The sequence below is a fragment of the Chroicocephalus ridibundus genome, chromosome 13 (genome assembly GCF_963924245.1).
Source record: "Chroicocephalus ridibundus chromosome 13, bChrRid1.1, whole genome shotgun sequence".
Classification (NCBI taxonomy): Eukaryota; Metazoa; Chordata; class Aves; order Charadriiformes; family Laridae; genus Chroicocephalus; species Chroicocephalus ridibundus.
The window spans coordinates 12,059,418-12,077,847 of NC_086296.1; the positions used below are offsets into that span (position 1 = coordinate 12,059,418).

General features: G+C 49.3%; 2 protein-coding genes across 9 annotated transcripts in view; one reads left to right on the top strand and one right to left on the bottom strand.

The window, feature by feature from the left end:
- Positions 1-5,022: 5,022 nt before the first annotated feature.
- On the top strand, positions 5,023-12,174 carry PIK3IP1 (phosphoinositide-3-kinase interacting protein 1). 3 transcript variants are annotated; one of them, XM_063351629.1, is made up of 6 exons: positions 5,023-5,243; positions 5,402-5,518; positions 5,619-5,735; positions 8,122-8,310; positions 8,445-8,523; positions 10,549-12,174. In XM_063351629.1, the coding sequence occupies exons 1-6, from the start codon at positions 5,165-5,167 to the stop codon at positions 10,754-10,756; spliced, it is 789 nt and encodes a 262-aa protein (XP_063207699.1). In that variant the 5' UTR covers positions 5,023-5,164; the 3' UTR covers positions 10,757-12,174. The 3 variants fall into 3 exon arrangements, with proteins under 3 accessions (XP_063207699.1, XP_063207700.1, XP_063207698.1); XM_063351630.1 differs by having other exon boundaries at positions 5,024-5,243; positions 8,125-8,310; XM_063351628.1 differs by having other exon boundaries at positions 5,025-5,243; positions 5,616-5,735; positions 8,125-8,310.
- A 141-nt stretch (positions 12,175-12,315) lies between these two features.
- Positions 12,316-18,430, bottom strand: part of LIMK2 (LIM domain kinase 2) — a 32,565-nt gene continuing 26,450 nt past the window's right edge. For all 6 annotated transcript variants that reach the window (XM_063351625.1, XM_063351623.1, XM_063351621.1 and 3 more), the window contains 3 exons: positions 17,649-17,704; positions 15,622-15,779; positions 12,316-15,038 (listed from right to left, as the gene is read on the bottom strand). In XM_063351625.1, coding sequence (XP_063207695.1) covers positions 14,882-15,038; positions 15,622-15,779; positions 17,649-17,704 — 371 coding nt within the window. In that variant the 3' untranslated portion in view covers positions 12,316-14,881. The remainder of the gene's footprint in view (positions 15,039-15,621; positions 15,780-17,648; positions 17,705-18,430) is intronic.

Genomic DNA, 18,430 nt, shown 5'->3' on the forward strand with positions numbered 1-18,430 from the left:
TGTTTCTCATGTGCAGGTAAACCATTATTTTTAGATCGACATTTTCTAACAAGAATGCATGTTGGTTTATCTGCTTAGCTTTGCTAGTTACTGCTATGCACAACAGTGAATTAAGAAACAAGAAAGCTACAAAGGTACTTTTATACTTTAAACAAACAAACAACACAACACATTCTATTTTTCTTCCTGCATTAATGCTTATTTGTGAACTTGAGAACATCTTAAGACCTTCCATGCGTATCCCTCTTCATGATCCTTCCCCTTGAATAACGTTTCATAAGGTACATATTGCGTGTGTGAAGCTTTCAAAGCACTTTGCAGGCATGTAATCTTTTCTGCCTCTGTGACATAAGTACTGTTAATATGGGGAACTGAGGCAAAAGCTTGCCTAAGATCAAACAAAAAATTGGTAAAAGAATGTAAAGTAAGGCTCCTGTTCTTGACTCAGACCTATGTGTTCTCTAAGTAGATCACAGTATCTTTCAAAATAGCTTCCCTTCCTCCACCCTTAAAAATGCATGCTCTGTTTTTTGTCAATAGCAGCCTGCGTCTGTAGGAAAAAAACAGAGCAAGTTGGGGCTGAAACATCTTTAGGCAGCTGTACCTTATTCCTAACAATATTGCTACAGTTTTATGGTATCTCACTAGGAGACACACCCATAGGACAGCAGGTAAAAGCCGTCTCTGTGATCCAGATACTGATTTCAGAATGCTCCAGCTGGGGAAAGCCCTAAGGGCTGTGATCCACAGTCCTTTACGAGAGCCACAGTGGACCAGTGTGAACACAGATGTCTATGGACAGTTGGGCCCATCAAAACTGCTGAGGGAATTGTGGAAAGGCACCAGGCAGTTCGTGACAAAAAGGACCAAGAAGTGTTGCTGTTAGAGAGGACTCAGTGTGTGAAATTTCTTAAGTCAGTGATTGCCAAGAATATTTAGTGCTAATCTCTTAATGCTAGAAAAGTGTAGCTGCAGCTTCTCCCCCAGTAAACAATAGGGCCCAAATTGCCCTCCTGAGGCCTCCATCCCTTTATTACAGCCCACACAGACAGCTCATCTGAGAAGGCACTGTGAGTTAGTAGAGCAAACTCTCTGAACCAGTCCGAACCAGTTCAAATATCACATATGGTTGTTTTGCTTCTGCAGACTTCCTTGTTAGTCCTTGGAGGCTGTGGCTGGCATTTACTCAGCAATAGCTCATGCTGTCAGATTGAAGGGGGAGGGGAAGCCTCTCCTTGAACATGTCAGCAGGGGGATGCAACAGCGCAATCAGATATTCCTCTCTATCGCTCCACACTGACTCCTTTGTAGTGACTGTCTCTGTCTTGATTTTTGGTTATACTCGGCTCAGTTTCATAAACTCAACATCTGATCCTTTTGTTGCAGCCCTGATGGTTTTTTCTTCTCTTCAGATTGTTTCTAGGTTAGGAATAAAACACATTGGTTCCTGGCTCCCACATCACTGCTTACAGAAGGCTTTTACAGGTGAGACCCACAGTTATTTTCATGATCCAGACAGAGGCAACAAAGGAGTAAAGCCACCTGCTTTTGTTGGAGTTGCAAGTACTTAGTAGCGTTTAGTAGCATTTGCAGCATACAGTTTTTCAAGCTTCAAGCACAAATTGCTCTAATATTCTATTTATGGTGGATGAGGCCTCAGAGTATATTTTCTTCATTCTCGGGCGCCGCAATTCATGAAGGAAGAAAAAAGTGGGAGAATCATAAAACAGTTTGGGTTGGAAGGGACCTTTAAAGGCCATCTAGTTCAACCCCCCTGCCATGTGCAGGGACATCTTCAACTAGATCAGGTTGCTCAGAGCACCATCCAACTCGACCTTGAATGTTTCCAAGGATGGAGCATCTGGTGAACTGGAATGAAAAAAGGTTTAGAAAAACTAGTTTTGAGGAAAAAATGGAAGAATTACTTTGGTTTGCCTAGAAAGAAGAAAACGGAAGTTACAGGAACATGACATAGGCCCCGTTACAAGGAGGGCAATGGTCAGCTTTTTCTATTCTAAGCAATCCATGTTAATTTGGCTAGGAAAAAATACTTGGATTAGAAAATTGATTTTGCTTACTCCCTCCCGGTATCTTATTTAGTAAGATTAAGTAATAAAGCGTGTTAGTTCTTCCATAGGAGGTTAGATGAACTTTTGCCCGGGAAGATCTGAACATACTTGGCTGTGGCCGGAGAAGGAGAGTGCGTTTGATGACTTCTTGCAGAGCCCTTGTAGAGTTGCATATCTGGGATTGCCTCCCTTTGCACAGCGTGTTGTGCTATGTGTCAGCTTCCTTGTATTTTTCTTCTTTAAGAAAACTCTCCATACACTTTGAATTTTTCCACAGGTGAAAAAGTAGAACAAACAAACAAGAAAGAGCAGTTGACAGACAGGAGAGAGAAAAAGCAGACATTGTTCATTCTGGAACCTGTATAAAGTAAACAGCAGAAAGGTACCAGCTCACAGCTGAAACTGGTTCACACCAAGTTTAGGGAGGATGCTTAATGTCCCTCGTTCTTAAAAAAAAGCGTATGTACTCTCCTGTGAAGTGTTTGTGGATGTGTTGTGGTACGTGGATGTGTATATACCTACAGCCTCTTACATGTAAGCTATGTGAGGGTGTAGTTGCAGAGCTATTAGCTTACTTATAGTTTGGGGAGTTACTTTAAAATCAAGTCCTAGGAAGTAATGTCAGGTTTAATCTCTAAAAGTGTAGCAAGAAGAGCAAACCCATTCCCAAACAAAAGAAAGAGAGCAATTGAGTCTGCCTTTGACAGCTGCCACCTGGCATCCTATTAAATTGAACTCTGTGAAGCTGCCAGGCATAAATCTTCCCTCATCCTGGAGAAAGCTAGAGATGAAAGGGAAAAAATTACGCTTAGAAGTCAGTTGTGGAAAAGACTTTGATCTTTACTATTAATATGAAGGGGTTTGCATTTCTCCTAGATTCCCCATTGTCCTTCTGTGGACTAGAAACTCAAATTGTTTGCTGGAACTTGGCTGTAATGAGAAGTGCAAATTTATCTTGTTGCATAACAGGAGAACGAGCTGGGAAGGTCTGAGATTTGTTTCCACAGAGATTACTGCCCAGCCTGCCGTTCTTGGATCAGGGTGTACAGGAGGAGGTGCTTTCTGTGCAAGATGGCATGGCAGTGTTAGTTAGTCTCATGAAATGAGCTACGAGAAATTAATTGTACAGGTTGGCAGCCCTCTGCAAACTGTTTTGGACAGACTGTGCCTCTGGATGCATGTGTGGCCCTGCAGCTTCTGACTGAATGGAATTTGTCCCATAAAATCTCTTCTGAAGAGCTATTACCAGCAGAAGGCCTGATTCAATAGCCCTTATTAAAAATTCTTGCTTACTCCAGTTAGCTTTGCCTTCACAGAGAGTAGCTGGAGAGCATAAGGAATGCAGTAGCTGAGTGTGCAGACAATGAGCATTAATGCCTTACAGCAGACATCTTAGCTGCTGATGTTGGTCAGGACTGACACACACAGGTTTTAGTTTTGGGGTCTTTTTTTACAACCTGGCTGCAGGGTTTTTTTAATTTGACATTATTAAACTAAATTTACTGTAGCGTTAAGTCCTATTGTTAAAGCGTGAATCACACTAAGGCTTATGGTTTCATGTTCGGGGGTAGTGCTGCTTAATTGACCTGTTTTCCTCATGACTCCTCTGTCGCACTGGTACATCTGCTTTTTTGTGGCTCCATTGTGGACTGGATGCAGCAGGTGACCTGGCGGTAAAGGGTTAAAGTGTGCATGATCTGGTGAGAAAAGGGCAAAAGTTGGGTTGGATCAGTACACCTGGAGCCTGCTTGTCACAAAAGTACCTGTAGCAGTCTGACAGGGAGCACTGCCAGGATGGGACCACACCACTGCCCCAGCCAGCACCACCCCAAAAAGTGATTCATCTGATGCAGAATACAGCATGCATCTTCCTGGCATAGAAATACTTTTTATGTGTTCAGTGGTTTCCATATGATTTCAAAGCACTTTAGAAGAAGGGAACTTCCCTGTCCTCTTCTGAGAGGGAAGGTTCGATTGTACCTCATGTCACAGAAAGGAAGGGAAGGTGCAAAGGAGTGAAGCAGCCAGATTGGTCAAGGTCAGAAGGAACTCTGTGGGAAATCCAGAAATAGCACCTTGTGCTGCCGGCCTGTGGCTTGGCTACAAACCCATCAGTTGGCCCAGGCCACCTTTGTGAGCTCGTTATCAAACAGGACCGAGTATTCAGCTGCTTCTTTTTTGATGGTGTAAAACAGAAACATTGTTGATGACTCCAGCTGCTTGCGTACAGTCACCGGCATTGCAGCGCCTGAATACCTCTGCCTGTTTGGAAACAAAAGCATCTATTGTAACCCTTCTGAAATGTCTGCAGAGAGGCTCTATCACAGTGGCTGGATGCCTGCAACAGTTACCCTAAAGCATTTTAGGGCTGTTTATCTTGTTTTTCTATAAACGGGCACAACTTTTAGAGTATGTGGAGCCAAAGCAATCGATTAGCAGAGGTGAGAATGTAAACCTTTAATGTGGAGGTGCACAGCTTCCGTGGCAGCGTGTGCCTCACACGGTCTCTCTCCATAGAGCTAAGGGAGCCCAAAGGGGGAATGAGGGCAGGAGAATTTAGTCCTTCGTGGTAGCTCTCCAGGGGAGACGGCAATTTTAGGTCCCCGAAGGCAAACACTTTCCCTGTCTCAGTCAGCGGTTCAAGCCCAGTTCCCTGCCGGGAATTGCCTCTCCCGGCTCGGGAATTCCCGCGGCCGTGGGGGACAGGCCCGGGGGCGCGGAGCTGCGCTTCGGCACCGTCTCCCCGTGTTCCTCCCGAGGCGGACCGTCCCCGCGGCACCGAGCACCCATCGCTGCGCCCGCTCCCGGGGCTGCGGGGCGGGGGATCCTCCGCAAAGGCGGCCGAGCGGCGGCAGGTTCTCTGCGGAGCCGCCCCTTCCCCTCCCGGGGCTCCCCGACGGGGCCGGCAGCCGCCCGGGGGCGGGCGGCGGCAGCGTTAGGACCCGGCGGCTGCTGCGGAGCGGGGGGGGGTAGAGGCGGGGGGGAAGCGCAGCCCGGCGGTTGTTTACCGGGGAGGGGAGAACCGGCGCAGGTCTCGTCGCGGAGCCGAGCGGCGCGGGCGGGCTGGCGGCGGCTCCTCGCCCACCGCGCCGAGGATGCTGCACGGGGGCCCGCGGCGGGCGGCGGCGCTGGGCGCCCTGCTGCTGGGCTGGCTGCTGCTGGCGGCCGCCGAGGGTGAGTGCCGGGGGGCCCGGCCCGGCTTTGTTGCGGGGGACAAAGGCCGGTCCCCGGGGGAGGGCGGCGGGGACCGGCCCCGCACCGGCGGGGGGTGTGCTGGGGAGCGGCCCGGGCTGCCCGGCCCGCCCGCATGGCCTGGCCTCGTCTCTCCGCAGAGTGCCTCCGCGGCAACGGCGCGTCCTACCGCGGCAGCCGGCGAGTGGCCTCCGGCGGCGCCCCGTGCCTCAACTGGCTGGCGGTGCGGAGCGGCCCCGGCGCCGCCATCCCGGCAGGTGGGTCCCGGGGACGCCGGGGGAGCCGGCGGCGGGGGAGAGCGGGGGAGCGGGGGGCTGCGGGCGGTCCCCGCGCTGACGGCCCGGTCCCCTCCAGCAGTCGCCGAGGACCACAACAACTGCAGAAACCCGGACGGCGACACCGCGCCCTGGTGCTACGTCCGAGGCGCCGCCGGGGTGCCCGAGCGGAGACCCTGCGACATCGCCCAGTGCTCAGGTAGGAGCTGCCCCAGCTGGCCCCCCTTCCCCTCCTGCCGCTGGGGGCTGGCTTTGTCACCGGGAGGGGGGGTCTCCCGCCGCGCACAAACAACCCCAGGCTGTGGCAGCACCCACTGCCCCCCCCTCCCCCGGAACGGAGTGTACCCGGGGCTGCCCTCCTGCGTGTGCACATCTGCCTCCCAGCTGTGCCTTGCTCCGCCCCTAGAGCTTTGTCGTTAGTGCCAGAAGAGGGCTGTGCAAAGCCTCGTGTCCCCGTCCCCCCCGCCATTTCACTAGTCACTGTGGGGCTCTGTAGCTGTGTTGAAAAAGGCTGAGGTCTGGGCATCTAGGAACTGCAGAGGTGTTGGTATACCGTTACTGTGGGCATATTACTGCTGTCTGAACAAGTGTCCTGCTGCTAAATCAGTGCTAGGGTGGATTTGGGTACAGGTGGAGGGAAAGAACTTTGGGAAAATCAGAAGTGAAGAAGGACAGTAATAAATGGAAACCCCCAAACACTGGATTCCTCCTGGATAGTCAGGGTGGGAAGCAGTTTGCTAAGAGAAGAGCTGTAGCTGAAGCCTGTTTGAGGGAGAGGAGACGTCAGTATTGACTGAGGCCAAAGTAACCATTTGTTTTTTCTGAACTGTTCACGTATTTCTGAGCCCCTCAAGATTTACTTACGCACTGTACTGTCCCTTGGGATCGCTATCCTTGCATGTAAACACTTTCCCCCACTCATACACCCTCCCCTTTTCTTCATTTTGCTTATTTTTAGCCAATGAGCAAATGAAGCAAAACAAATGTTGTGCTGCCAAGACCCTTGCTCAAAAACAGTCCTGCAGCTTTAGGATCAGGAGAGTTACCTGACTTTTCAGCCAAGTCACCATTTGCATGTTTAAGGGGTTTGGCTATTTTTGTGCCCCTGAGTGGGCGCCGTTTTGCTGGAGCCATGTCCTGCAGCTCCCTGTGGTTCAGCTTCTCTGGCTGACCCTACGTAAAGTCACTGTGCGGTGCAGGGGACCCTGATTTCCTGTCCCTAACTCCCCTTCTGTGCTTCCATTTCACATTCCACTGAGGACTCAAAATGGCTGCAGATTCTATCCACACAGAGCTATTGCCAGCTGTGGGGTGAGATCCAGGTGGAGAGGGTTTTCAGGTGTGGATGCACACTGTGCATAGCATTTCCAAAAAACAGTGTTTTTTTGTTTAGGACAGGTGATACCTACTTTCCACTGTTAGAGCTTTTACTGTGCTTCAGCTTCCATTTTTACCGTGTCGTGAAAGAATGAGCTACCTTAAACACCTTTCAGTGCTGTTGATAAAGAGTCTGTGGCGCTGGGAAGGAGTCAATGCTTTGAGCATCCATCCTTACGCACCTTTGTTTGGGCTCTGGCTGAGGAGGAACTTGCTGCACTTAGACTAGCCAGTGGCTGTGCTGCCTGAAGTGTTGCTCTCATTCAGCACGTCCATCATGCTAAAGAAGCTTGCTGCACGGCTGCAAAGAGGGGCTGGGTAAGAAGAACGTCCCCAGGTTGTTTTCACACCAGCCGGAGTCGCCTTCCGTCAAACCTTCTTGTGTAAGGAAGATTGAAGCAGAAGAGAGATAAACAGGCTCCTGGGAGATTTGGGATGGAGATTCTCATCATCTTGTTCATGTCTGTTCAGCATGATTGAAGCTGCAGCGTGTGTATCGATCTATACACTAAATGAAGTCATTGTGCATCCCCTGGACGCATGCCCTGAACCTGGGTTTCGTTCTACTGTCCGACTTCTGTCTTGTCGGTGGTGGTGCCTTGCACTCTCTGTTAAATAGGTTCATGTCAAAGGAAAGAGGGAGGAGGAGTATGTTTCTTGTCTGCCTTGGTAGGATTTCTGGCAACAACTTAAGAGGGAACAAGTGTTTTTCAGTGTATTTTGAAGGCAGTTCAGTGATACTGAGGAGAAGCTGAGGGAGCTGGGCGTGTTTAGCTTGGAAAAGAGGAGGCTGAGGGGAGACCTCATTGCCCTCTACAACTACCTGAAAGGATGGTGGTGGCCTCTTCTCCCAAGTGAATAATGACAGGACCAGAGGAAATGGTCTGAGGTTGCGGCAGGGGAGGTTTAGATTAGACACTAGGAAGAATTACTTTACTGAAAGAGTGGTCAGGCACTGGAACAGCCTGCCCAGGGAGGGGGTTGAGTCACCATCCCTAGAGGTGTTTAAGAAACGTCTAGATGTGGCACTTCAGGGCATGCTCTAGTGGCAGAGATTGTAGGTTGTTTGGTTGGACTCGATGATGTCAAAGGTTCTTTCCAACCATGAAGATTCTATACCAGTCTAGATCTATCCCACTCACAAGGCACGTGTTGTTTTGAAGTACTCATCAATGCTTTGTATTTTGTATGTCTCTTTTTCCTCTCAGCAGATGCTACAGCTGCCACGGCCCCAGTCCCTACAGCAGAAGTTGGTACTTCTCAGGAGGTCGACCGGGTGTTTGAACCGGCTGATACCTTGCCCTCCCGGAGTGAGGCAGCCGCTGTGCAGCCCATCATTGGGATCAGTCAGAGAGTGCAGGTGAACTCCAAAGAAAAGAAGGACTTAGGGACACTAGGTACAAACCCAGGATCACATGATGGATCCATTCCTATAATTCTGGCAGGATGGATTGGTTTTGAGTCTCTGAAAGCAATGCTATAGCTGGATCTACTGCCTCTAATTTTGCCTCTTTCCTTTCTCTCTTCACAGGGTATGTGCTGGGACTGATCATGATGGTGATAATCATTGCCATTGGAGCCGGCATCGTCCTGGGATACATCTATAAGAGGTCAGTGGCTATTCTCCTTTGTCCAAAAGCTGGTGTAGGCGTGAAGCAACGTGTATAGAGCAGGAGTGTCTGAGCACCTGCAGACCCAACGAGACCCTAATGAAAAGGCAGATAGAAGCATATGTTTTGATGTGGCACATTGTGCAAGAGTTTCGCTTGTCACACTGAGGAAAGTACTATTTAAGACTTAATCCTATTCTTCTCCCTTTCACCCATCAGTGTGGTATTCTGCCCCATTTAAAGCTTCAAACTGCCCTCTATTTTGTGTATGTGTGTGTGTGTGTGCACTTGCACCTTGATGTGGCTTTCTCAGATGCACCCAGAGGAGCTGAATTTTACGTAAGAGCTGGAGAGAGCAGATCCCAGGTCCCCTCACAGGAAGTTTCTTCTGTAATCAGAAAGAGAACAATCCTTCTAGCAGGCCACCTGTTTCTCTAGTCTAGTTTTAGAAGAAAAACAATTGGCAAATTGTTTGCGACTCGTGCATTGTAGCCTATGAAGCTGAGTATCAAGTAGCACCTTTTTTTCCACCAAAGTTCATTTTACCAAAACTCCTGGTCAGTTTTGATTCACACTTAAGTTATGATTTGTTCAGCCACTTCACTGTGTTGGGCAGAAACATTTCTGTGGCTCAGCAGCGCTTGAGGTTAGTGGTAGTAGCAAACAGCTTAGTTGTACGAGATGGGGCAGGATGGACAAATAGCAGTGAATGTCGCTGCAGCAAGTGAAGGCCCAGGCTCCCTCCTCTGGGAGGGTTTGTTCTGTATTTTGGCTGTTTGACAGCAGTCTGACACAACCGAGCAGAAGGAGGCCTTTCCCAAGCTGGGACATGTCCTTATGTAAGTGTTTATAATAAACGCCGACAGGAAAAAAAAAACAACAGAGGGAGGAGTGTTACATAAGGGGCAGAACACAGAGCGCTGCTTGTCGAGGGATCTGATTTGAGGTGTCGTTTTGGAGAATGCTGTCTCGTGTGCTGGCAGGAACGGCAGCCACTGCTGCACGCTTGTAAGCAGCTTTGAAAAGCAGCCAAAATGCCTATGTGCTGACAGGAAACCCCAGCAGCTCCGCCTGGTTGGGACCGCGAGCCCCAGGAGGAGCAAGTGGTGCCTGTCCCACCTCGCTCCTGTCTTGCAGGAAGAAGCAATAGACCAATGTTGAGCTTCGTCCAAATGCGGCTTTGCTTCTTCAATCCTAGAGAGCTCACAGCAGGGCTGGAGTGCAGGTTTAGTGTCTCTCCCTCTTTTTGCCTTGCTCTCAAAATTGCATGTGCAAGCTGGCAGGTTTGGGTAGGTGTGGTGAGAAACCTTTAATTGGTTTAGTAGCTTTTGGTATACACAGCTTTTCCGGAGACAGCGTGCTATTAATGCCAGCCATTTTTAAAGTTCTTCCTCAGTACAAATTACAGAGGTGTCGCCTCCCTTAGCAACAGGCTGAAGAGTGAGGTAGGTTTGAGGAGCTGGTTGTGGGATTGTGCTCTTCGCTGCAGCTGCAGCTTCAGGACCAGCTCTGAAGTAAGCTTTAATACTTTCAGTAGCGGCTTAATTTGCTACACAGGTTTGTTTGCCACAACAAAAGGCAGAATCTGTCACCACCTCCGGTATTTGTTTCTATCAGATGAAGCAGGTTACGGAAGCTCTGCACTGTCTCACTGCTCCCCTGGGCCTGCACCAGGCAGTGCTGTGGGACTGTAAGATGTAAGGGAATATTTGTCAGCTCCACGGTTTGAAGGAGTAGCCTGGCTTCAGAGACATTATTTAGCCGTAGCAACGTTAGTGAATAACCCAGTTTATGAGGGAGAGAGACAGACTTCACTCGGCTGCTTCTTTTTTTAAAGGTGCTCAGACGGTGTCCTCTGCTTGCAGTAGGGAACGTTTTGGACCCTTTGTATGTAGCTGAAACATCTGTTTGTTAAAGAGCAGAGTCCCTGCTTTTCTACTGTATCACCTTTACTGAGACTCTGCCTCCAAGCAGTAGCACTCACCCCATGCGCATGTATGTTTGTTTGTTTTTTTTTTAATCTAGGGGGAGAGACTTGAAGGAAAAGCATGAACAGAAAGTTTATGAGCGTGAAATGCAGCGCATCACACTGCCACTCTCAGCGTTCACCAATCCTGCCTGTGAGCTTGTAGATGAGAACACAATTGTGGTGCACACTAACCAGACGCCTGTGGAGGACACGCGTGATAGCAGTGGCCCGCTCATGGGGCAGGCGGGTACTCCTGGTGCCTGAGCAGCTCAGGCAGGAGCGATCCAGGCTGAGCAAAGCCTCCAGCTTCCCACTGTGAGTGCAGGGGTTGCGTGTGTTCATTTCTATTTTGTTTTCTTTTTGATGAAAGCCAGATGAAGGTGATGTGGAGGGACAGAGCAGTGGGCTATTCATCATGATCTGTTTGAGTGGCACCATTCCGTGCATGACCAGCTGGGGACTGGTGTGGTGGGCCCTGCTGCTTCCTCCCACCTATCTCCATGGTGTGCCAAGGAGCTGGGGGGGATGATAGGCCAGGCTCACAACTGGCCACAGACCCCATAGCCCGGAGTGTGGTCTTGGCTTCCTCTTTTTCCGTTCCTTTCCTATTTAATGGTGTGCACTGTTACTTAAGTTTCAGCCTGGAACCCCAGGAGGGAGCAGTACTGCAAGGACTGAGGGGAGCTTCACGTCAGACTTAGCTAGATAATTACACTCTGATTATAGTTCCTGCCTTTCTGCTTTGTGGCTGAGAGCTGGAGACACTGTCCAGAATCCTGCTACTGGATCAGTCTTTTTTTCCAAGGATGAGTTTATTTGAGGGATGGCTTTGGCCAGGAGCAGTATGTTTAGCCCCAGTGTCAATTTGGAAAAGCTCTTCTCAAGCTCTTGACAAATCCAGGTCTTCCAGGGCTGAGGCCACATCTCCATTCCCCTGTGGTGCTACATGCACAGCCACAGTTGTAGGTGTCCAGGTGGTCTGTGCCTCCTGCTCACTTACACAGATCAGGAGACCAAAGGCCAGCAGTAGATAGTTGTGAAGAAAACAAACTGCCCTTCAGTTACCTACAGCAGGTTGAGCACCGAGGATAGATAAACATGCTCTTCCAAATTCCCTTGGCCTTCTACAGAGCCAGCTCTGGACAGAGTGGCTGAGCCAGCTGTGGAGGTCACCCTGCCATGATGCAGCAGCTCTTGCTCCAAGGGCAGGACAGGGCTGCTCTTGCAAGATCCCGAAGTCGCAGCATGGCTCCTGGCCCAGCCTCCTTCACACGCACTCGGCTTGTGCAGCAAGACTACTTGCTTACAGAGCCTGGCCCTATTAGAGAGGGTTTGTAACAACTTTTATTAGCATTTCAGGGGTTTTGGAAGGGATGGTTGCTGCAGTGTCTCCTAAATGGCACCAAGGCAAGGCCAGTTCAGGGAAACATCCATCCCCGCCTCAGGGGATTCAAGCCATTCAAGTAAGTTTTCTAGCCATCTGCTTTATAGCTGTGGGCCTAACAGGGAGCAGCACTTGACAGCAGGGGTTTTAGTGTTAATGTTTGATTCAGAAAAGGGAAACGTTTTATTTTTAAATGCCTTTGAATACCATTTCTTTGTAAAATGTTTTAAATACCTCATTATGAGAAGGTGCAGATTGTGCTACCTTGTATTAAAGCTTAAAAGAAAAATGCTCTGTAGATGTGTGTGGACTGTGGCTCATCTGTACATTCCTCCTGCCAGAGCAGCATCCTTTTGCCTGTTGCAGACTTCAAATAGTGGAGAAGGAGTAGAAGATCCTACTTCAGTTTGCCAGGCCCAAAGGTAAATCCCTACAAGTGGTGCCTCCACTCACCAGCGCTGACGAGGGACATGGAGCTTGTCTCCTTGCTGGCAGCAGCTGGCTTTGGACTGGGACACTGTTCCTGAAAAGCAGCTGTGGGCGTGCGAGCTGTGCTGACTAAGCGGGCTGGCCCGTGGGAAGACGCTCTCAGTTACAGCCCCTTCCTGCACTGACGCAGGTCGGTTCTGCTTTGGTGCTGCTCAGCAGCAGCTCCGTCCCTCAGGGCCTTGCATTGGAAAGTGTGATGGAGACAGAGCACAACAGGTTACAGGAGGTAGTGACATAGCTAGCATTTTTGTTTGGTTGTTGCCTTAACAATGCCCCTTGAACTACATATTTCAGGATAGGAGGTTTCCAAGAACAGATGGTATTTTTATCCTTGTTCAGAAAAGGGAAATGGAGAGAGGCTCTATGGTCTGCTGACTCCTGTCCGCCCTTACAAAAAAAAAAAGAACCCACAAAAAACCAACCAACCAACTTGACAACTTCTTCCCTTTCCATCACTCCAGGTAAACACTACTATAGAGCACTTACACTGCGTCTCTGCAGTTCTGTAAACGTGTACGAGCCCTTTGGCTCAAGAGAGGGGGTTCTAGATGATGCCTGGTCTATGCAGTTTTGATATTGCTGTTTTGTGACAATAGAAACACGATAAAGTTACAGCTTTCCGCTTTATGTAACAAACAGACAACATCTTGTTTTCATAGCATACATTTACTGCTTTTTAATTTAGTTAGAACATAGAGCTGTGCAAATCACAGTTCGTAAACCCCACCCACACATCACCCAGGACTTTCCCCTTCAGGGGTCCCCTCACAAACCAGCCTGGGAGGGGGAAAGGAAGGGCAAATCCTATTAACAATCCTGAATCCACTGGACCCAGTTTAGAGAGGCTCCTCCACTGACTCACAGCACAGGGAGTCCCCAGTGTTTCTAAAACACCACTACACAGACTAAAACCATCCCCCACTCTGCACACCTTTTGTCAGGTGATGGCTGGTCCCATGTTATTTTACATAATACTTTGAACTCATGGGTAGGGGGAGGAAATCAAAGTAACAGCAAAGACTAACACCAATTCCCCACCATTCAATACCGAAGGCGGGGGGGAGAAAGGAGCACACTAAAAATCCAGTTAAACCAAGATGTTTGTGAAACTTAAGAGCAGGACTTGAGACAGCTTTTTGTTCAGTTCTGCCAACCACATGAGCTACCACAGCAGTAGCTTTCCTTCCTTCTCCCACCAAGGGAGGAAGAAGAGAAGTGCTGGAAGGAAATACACTCCCACCCACCTCCCAGTGACTCCAAGCCGTTTTTTCTCCCCCAAAGCAGGGAATGACCCTGAGGAAAGTTTCTGCTTGGAGAATCAGTTCAGGTGCTGCAGCAGCAGCTGCAAGAAGGACCTTCAAAGGGAGCAACTTGCACAGCCTGCAGGAAAGGATGAGGTAATGGCAACTGAATTAGTAGTTCTCCAGCTGCCACTCCTGGGAGGATGGGACGTTATCCAGCACTTTTCTGTTCGTGACAAGTCCATCCCTTAAGTAACCTCAGGCATGTCCCCCTTTGCCATTGTCCATGCACAAACTCTGAGCCACTTCAGACCTTTGGCTTTCTGAAGAGCACCTTCTGCCACCCTTCCTGTCACCTCATGTCCACAGGCCGAGAGCTCAAGCAGCTTCAGTGCTCCAGGGATGTCCACAGCCAGTGCCTACTGTGGTTCTACATATTCAGGTTCAAATACTTTCACCTAGGTTAAGGTACTTGGGCAGGCAAACTCACTGTGCAGGCTCAGGGTCTGAAGATGTTCAAGTGGCTCATTTGCTGCCTGCCTTTGTTCAGCATCAGGAGGGGCAAGGAGAACTCAGTCTTAGTGTTTCTAGGCAGGCTTTTGGAGGTATTCAGAGACAGAGGAGGAAAAAAACCCACAAAACCAAAACAAAAATTCATACACACTTCCCCACAGACAAGGTATTTCAGGAGAGCTGCCCAGTTCCTGGGGCTTTTCACTCCCTCCCCTGATGCAAATTGGAGGCCAAAATCTCGGTGGGTTGTTCTGGAAAACACATGCACAAACATACACACACCCCCTGTCCCGGTGAGGCCTTTTGCCGGATGTCCAATTTCCCCAGCTTTCTGAGCAGGGTAGTCAGTGGGAGAAGCAGTTCCAGAAGTGCCGGTCCTTGCCCTGGAGAGTCTCCTATAGCAATTCCCTCCCTGGCAGATGGACCAGGGTGGCTTCACAGCTTGCAGCCAAGTTCTAAGGCACCACAGTAAAGAAGCCTGAAAAGGCTAGAGAAACATTTCTCAAGCCAGAACAATAGTGTTGAGCAGCTTTCCTAGGTGCAGTTGGCAGGAAACAGCCCTTTTTGCTTCTGAAACATGCCAGAAATCCACAGTGAATCAGGACGTCCAAGAGGAGGGGTGCTGGGTGGGGAGAGAGAGGCAATGCAGCAAACGTGCAGCGTGGTGCCCCATTAATGCCCTGGAAGTGGCTGAAGTGCATCTCCCTCCCTGTCACTCATCTCAACTCCAATGGAAGTGGTGCAGGCAGCAGGACGAGCTGACTAGGTTGTGTTTTCAGGTAGCTTGTCACGGTTCAGTCCATACTGCACACTCACGTTGTGGTCCAGCTCCTCCAGCTCAGAGGGGAGGGGGATGGCAAGTTCTCCCAGGTAGAGAGAGAGCGCTTCAAAGGAATCTTCCAGCTTGGAGAAAGGGGGCCTAGAAGCACCAGCGAGGAAATATGAGTGGGAAAGAGGAAGCAGAATAGCATCTGGAAAGGCTGGGCCAGTTGTCCATCCAGGCTACTGTCCCGTGCACAGAGGTGTTAGCAGGGACATGATCCCTCCCCATTCAGCTTCTGAGACTGCAAAGATCCCATCTGTCTGGGCTACCCGTTTTTACAGCCGATGACCAGCGAGGTCTGGCTCTTTTGAAGCCTTCTTGGCATCAACACTGTTCTGAAGCTACAAATTTCACAACTGAAATAAAATGAAGTATTCTCATTTCAGAGCTGCTGCCAAAGTCTGCCCCTACTTTTTGTACATGAGAAACCCTGAACAATCACCCCTCCTTTACTCATTCTGTCTCAGAAATTGTTTCAGAGCCCTCTACAATATACAACAGTCTCTCTCCCAAGCTGTTAGGTCTTTAGTCTCTCCTCATGTGGAAGCCTTTGAGCATTCCCACAGAGGGCTGGAATACAGCCCTCTCCCACCCTCTGTTCAGAGCAATCCTTCCACCAAGGGGATATGGACACATCCTCCAGGCTTAAAGAGAGGAATCCTCCAGACCCCAAACGTACCTGCTCTCTGGTTCCAGTCTGCAGCAAATGGCAGCCAGAGGGAAAAAGGCTGGAGGACAGTCAGCAGGAACAAACTTCTCCCAGAACAACTTGACATTAAGGCCAAAATCCAGCGTGCGTGGGAGACAGTCCGGGTCAGCATAAACCTGGCCTATGATCTAGGGAAAAATGAGAGGAGCACTTAAATACAGCATCAGTTCCAGAGTGTTAATGGGGAACTTCAGCATTGGGCAGAAGCTCTTTCTGTATTAGGGTGCAAGGGAAAGAGCAAAACCACTGTTCCTCCTTTCCAATGGGGCTAGTTGCACAGGGGAATGAGCAAGGCACTGCATACAAATTTCACATGAAACTTTTTCAAGACCTGATGATGTGGCCGCTGTTGTGAAGGAAGGCCCAGACACCTTCTCTTTCTCCCCAGGGTCTCTCTGATAGATACAGTACGAGTATCTCTGAAGATACCAGATGATGTCCACCTCCCAGAGAGCTCGACAGTGTTTCGCTGCCTGGTCAGCTACCGTGCTGTATGCTGCTGGGGATGACACAGCCCCTCCTGATCGCAGGTAATCAACATAACCTGCATCAGCATCCCATCTCTCCCCTCTCACACAATCTTACCGCACCACCAGCAAAGCTCCTCTGTCTACAGAGTCTGTCCTAAACGATGCTGTGAAGTCAACAGCACCACAAATTCTGAGTCGCTCTGCTACTGGCAGATTCAACCCCATCCACAGCCAGAGGGTAAGGTGGAGAGAACTACCACCATAACCAGTGCCTAGGAGGTTGCAGGCAACAGCCAGTAGAGGAAAGGGCTGGGTGGAACAGAGGGAAGCCCTGCCCCAGTGCTCACCGCCTCCAGCACTAGGCCACTCAAAGTGTACTAAGAGAGAAGGAACCCACAGCAGAGAGCTGTGGGGAGATCTGGGCTCAGACAAGGTCAATGTCAATACAGACTCTCACATGGGGAACAGTATTAGGTTTAAGCCTCATCGGGTATCACAAAAAGGGAGTTATTTATAACCACCCAGGCTTTTCTATGCCAATAAATCAGCAGGACAACCACATCCTGCAACTAGACAGTGGAACGCCCATTATGTATTTTGGCAGGGTTATTTCCTTATCTGTTTGAGTGTGTAACTTCTTTTTTTAAGTATCTTTATTTTGGTGACAAGGAAAACGTTCATATGCTCCTACCCCTTTATTTGTCTTTTTTCTAGAGGAAACAATTGTTCTAATTCTGCATACAGATTTTTCACGTTCCTAAACCTATCACTCACAACCACAGTATTCTCTGAGAGGAGGGCCCAGTGTAAACAGAGCTCCAGATGAGGCCACAAAGATTAATGCACAGATATTTTCTTTGTCCCCTTCATCCAAACACTGAAGATGAAACTGTGCCAGTCTCCCCTGGTGTTCCTGTAACTGCTGTGTTATCTGGACCCGTAACACCCCACCTTTCATCTGCATTTTCACTGTCTTTCACATCTTTTCAACTGAAAATACCTTGTACTTTCTGAGTGGCACTCTTTGCTCTGCAGACAGAAAAGCCGGATATAACAGTAAGACTGTGCAGTGGCTCAGAGATAAACTAAGCCAACAGACCTCAGGGTGCAAGCTTCATTAACTGACCTGCAAAGAGGTTTCAGTTTCCCCTTCTCTGATGTGAAGTGCCGTCCCTGAATTTGCTGAGATTATACAGCTGATTGTTCTTTTCGTGAGGCAGTAGAAAAACTATCACAGTTTTAGGCAATATGCCTACTTTCAAATGGATACTGGGGCTCAGTCAGAACTTGGACCTTTTCACAGCTTCTATCAGTCCAGGAGGAACCTCTGTATTTCTTTTAGTGCAAGAAGAAACTTTCTCTGGGACCAAAAAGTTACAAAACTTTCCTTGAGGGAGGAGGGGCAGGGTAAGCTTGTCCTCCCAGCCTAATTCACTGTGCTGTTAGGTCACAGACTGCACACAGAACTGGCTGACACAATGTGTGCAAGGACATTCCAATGGGGAAAAAGTAATGTCCTGGCCTTACCTCACAGAGAACAATCCCAAATGAAAAGATGTCCACTGTCTCATCGTAGCTCTGTCCTGCAGGAAACATAAGACATTCAGCTCCGTGAGAGGCAGCTCCCCATCCAGCTATGCCAGGAGCTGCCAGTCCAAAGCTTACCTAAGCCTATTCCCTGGAGGGCTCTAAAATAGGAGACAAAGCAAGGCTTAAATCTGAGCAGGGTCAGTTGCCCCACGATATGTGTATCAACTGCATCTTCTATACACTGCCATCACATAGTTTAACCCCTCTTCTTTCTTCTACTGGGGAATTAAAGGACAATGCAGGGAAGCCCTGTGTTTCAGAGGTCTGAGCAAACGCTAAGGATAACTATGTAAAGCTTGTGCCCATTCCCGTTGATTGCTGCTCTAGCACATCTCTACAGTGCACCGAGTCAGTGCTCAGCTCCCCCAGCAGTCAGCGAGTGCCCAGTCCCTGCTGCGGTGACTGCAGAGATAATAAATTACACACTAGCAGCACTGTGAATCTGGGAAAGCAGACTGGCTCCAGCATGCCATTATCAGCTTACAGACACGCCCCTCCCAAGCCAATATCTGGTAAACAGCCTTGCTTTCAGAGGTGATGTCAGACTACACTCTTGCTGTTCTCCTGACAAATGCCAGGTCTGAGTCAGGCTCTGAGAAGCAGCCTCAGACTCCAGCAGGGCCTGTAAGCCTTGAGAGAAGGAAAACAGAACAGCACACAAGAAAGCAACACGGAGGAGAGCTGAGTTGGGGGAGAGGAGCCAAGTCCTCCCTTCCCTG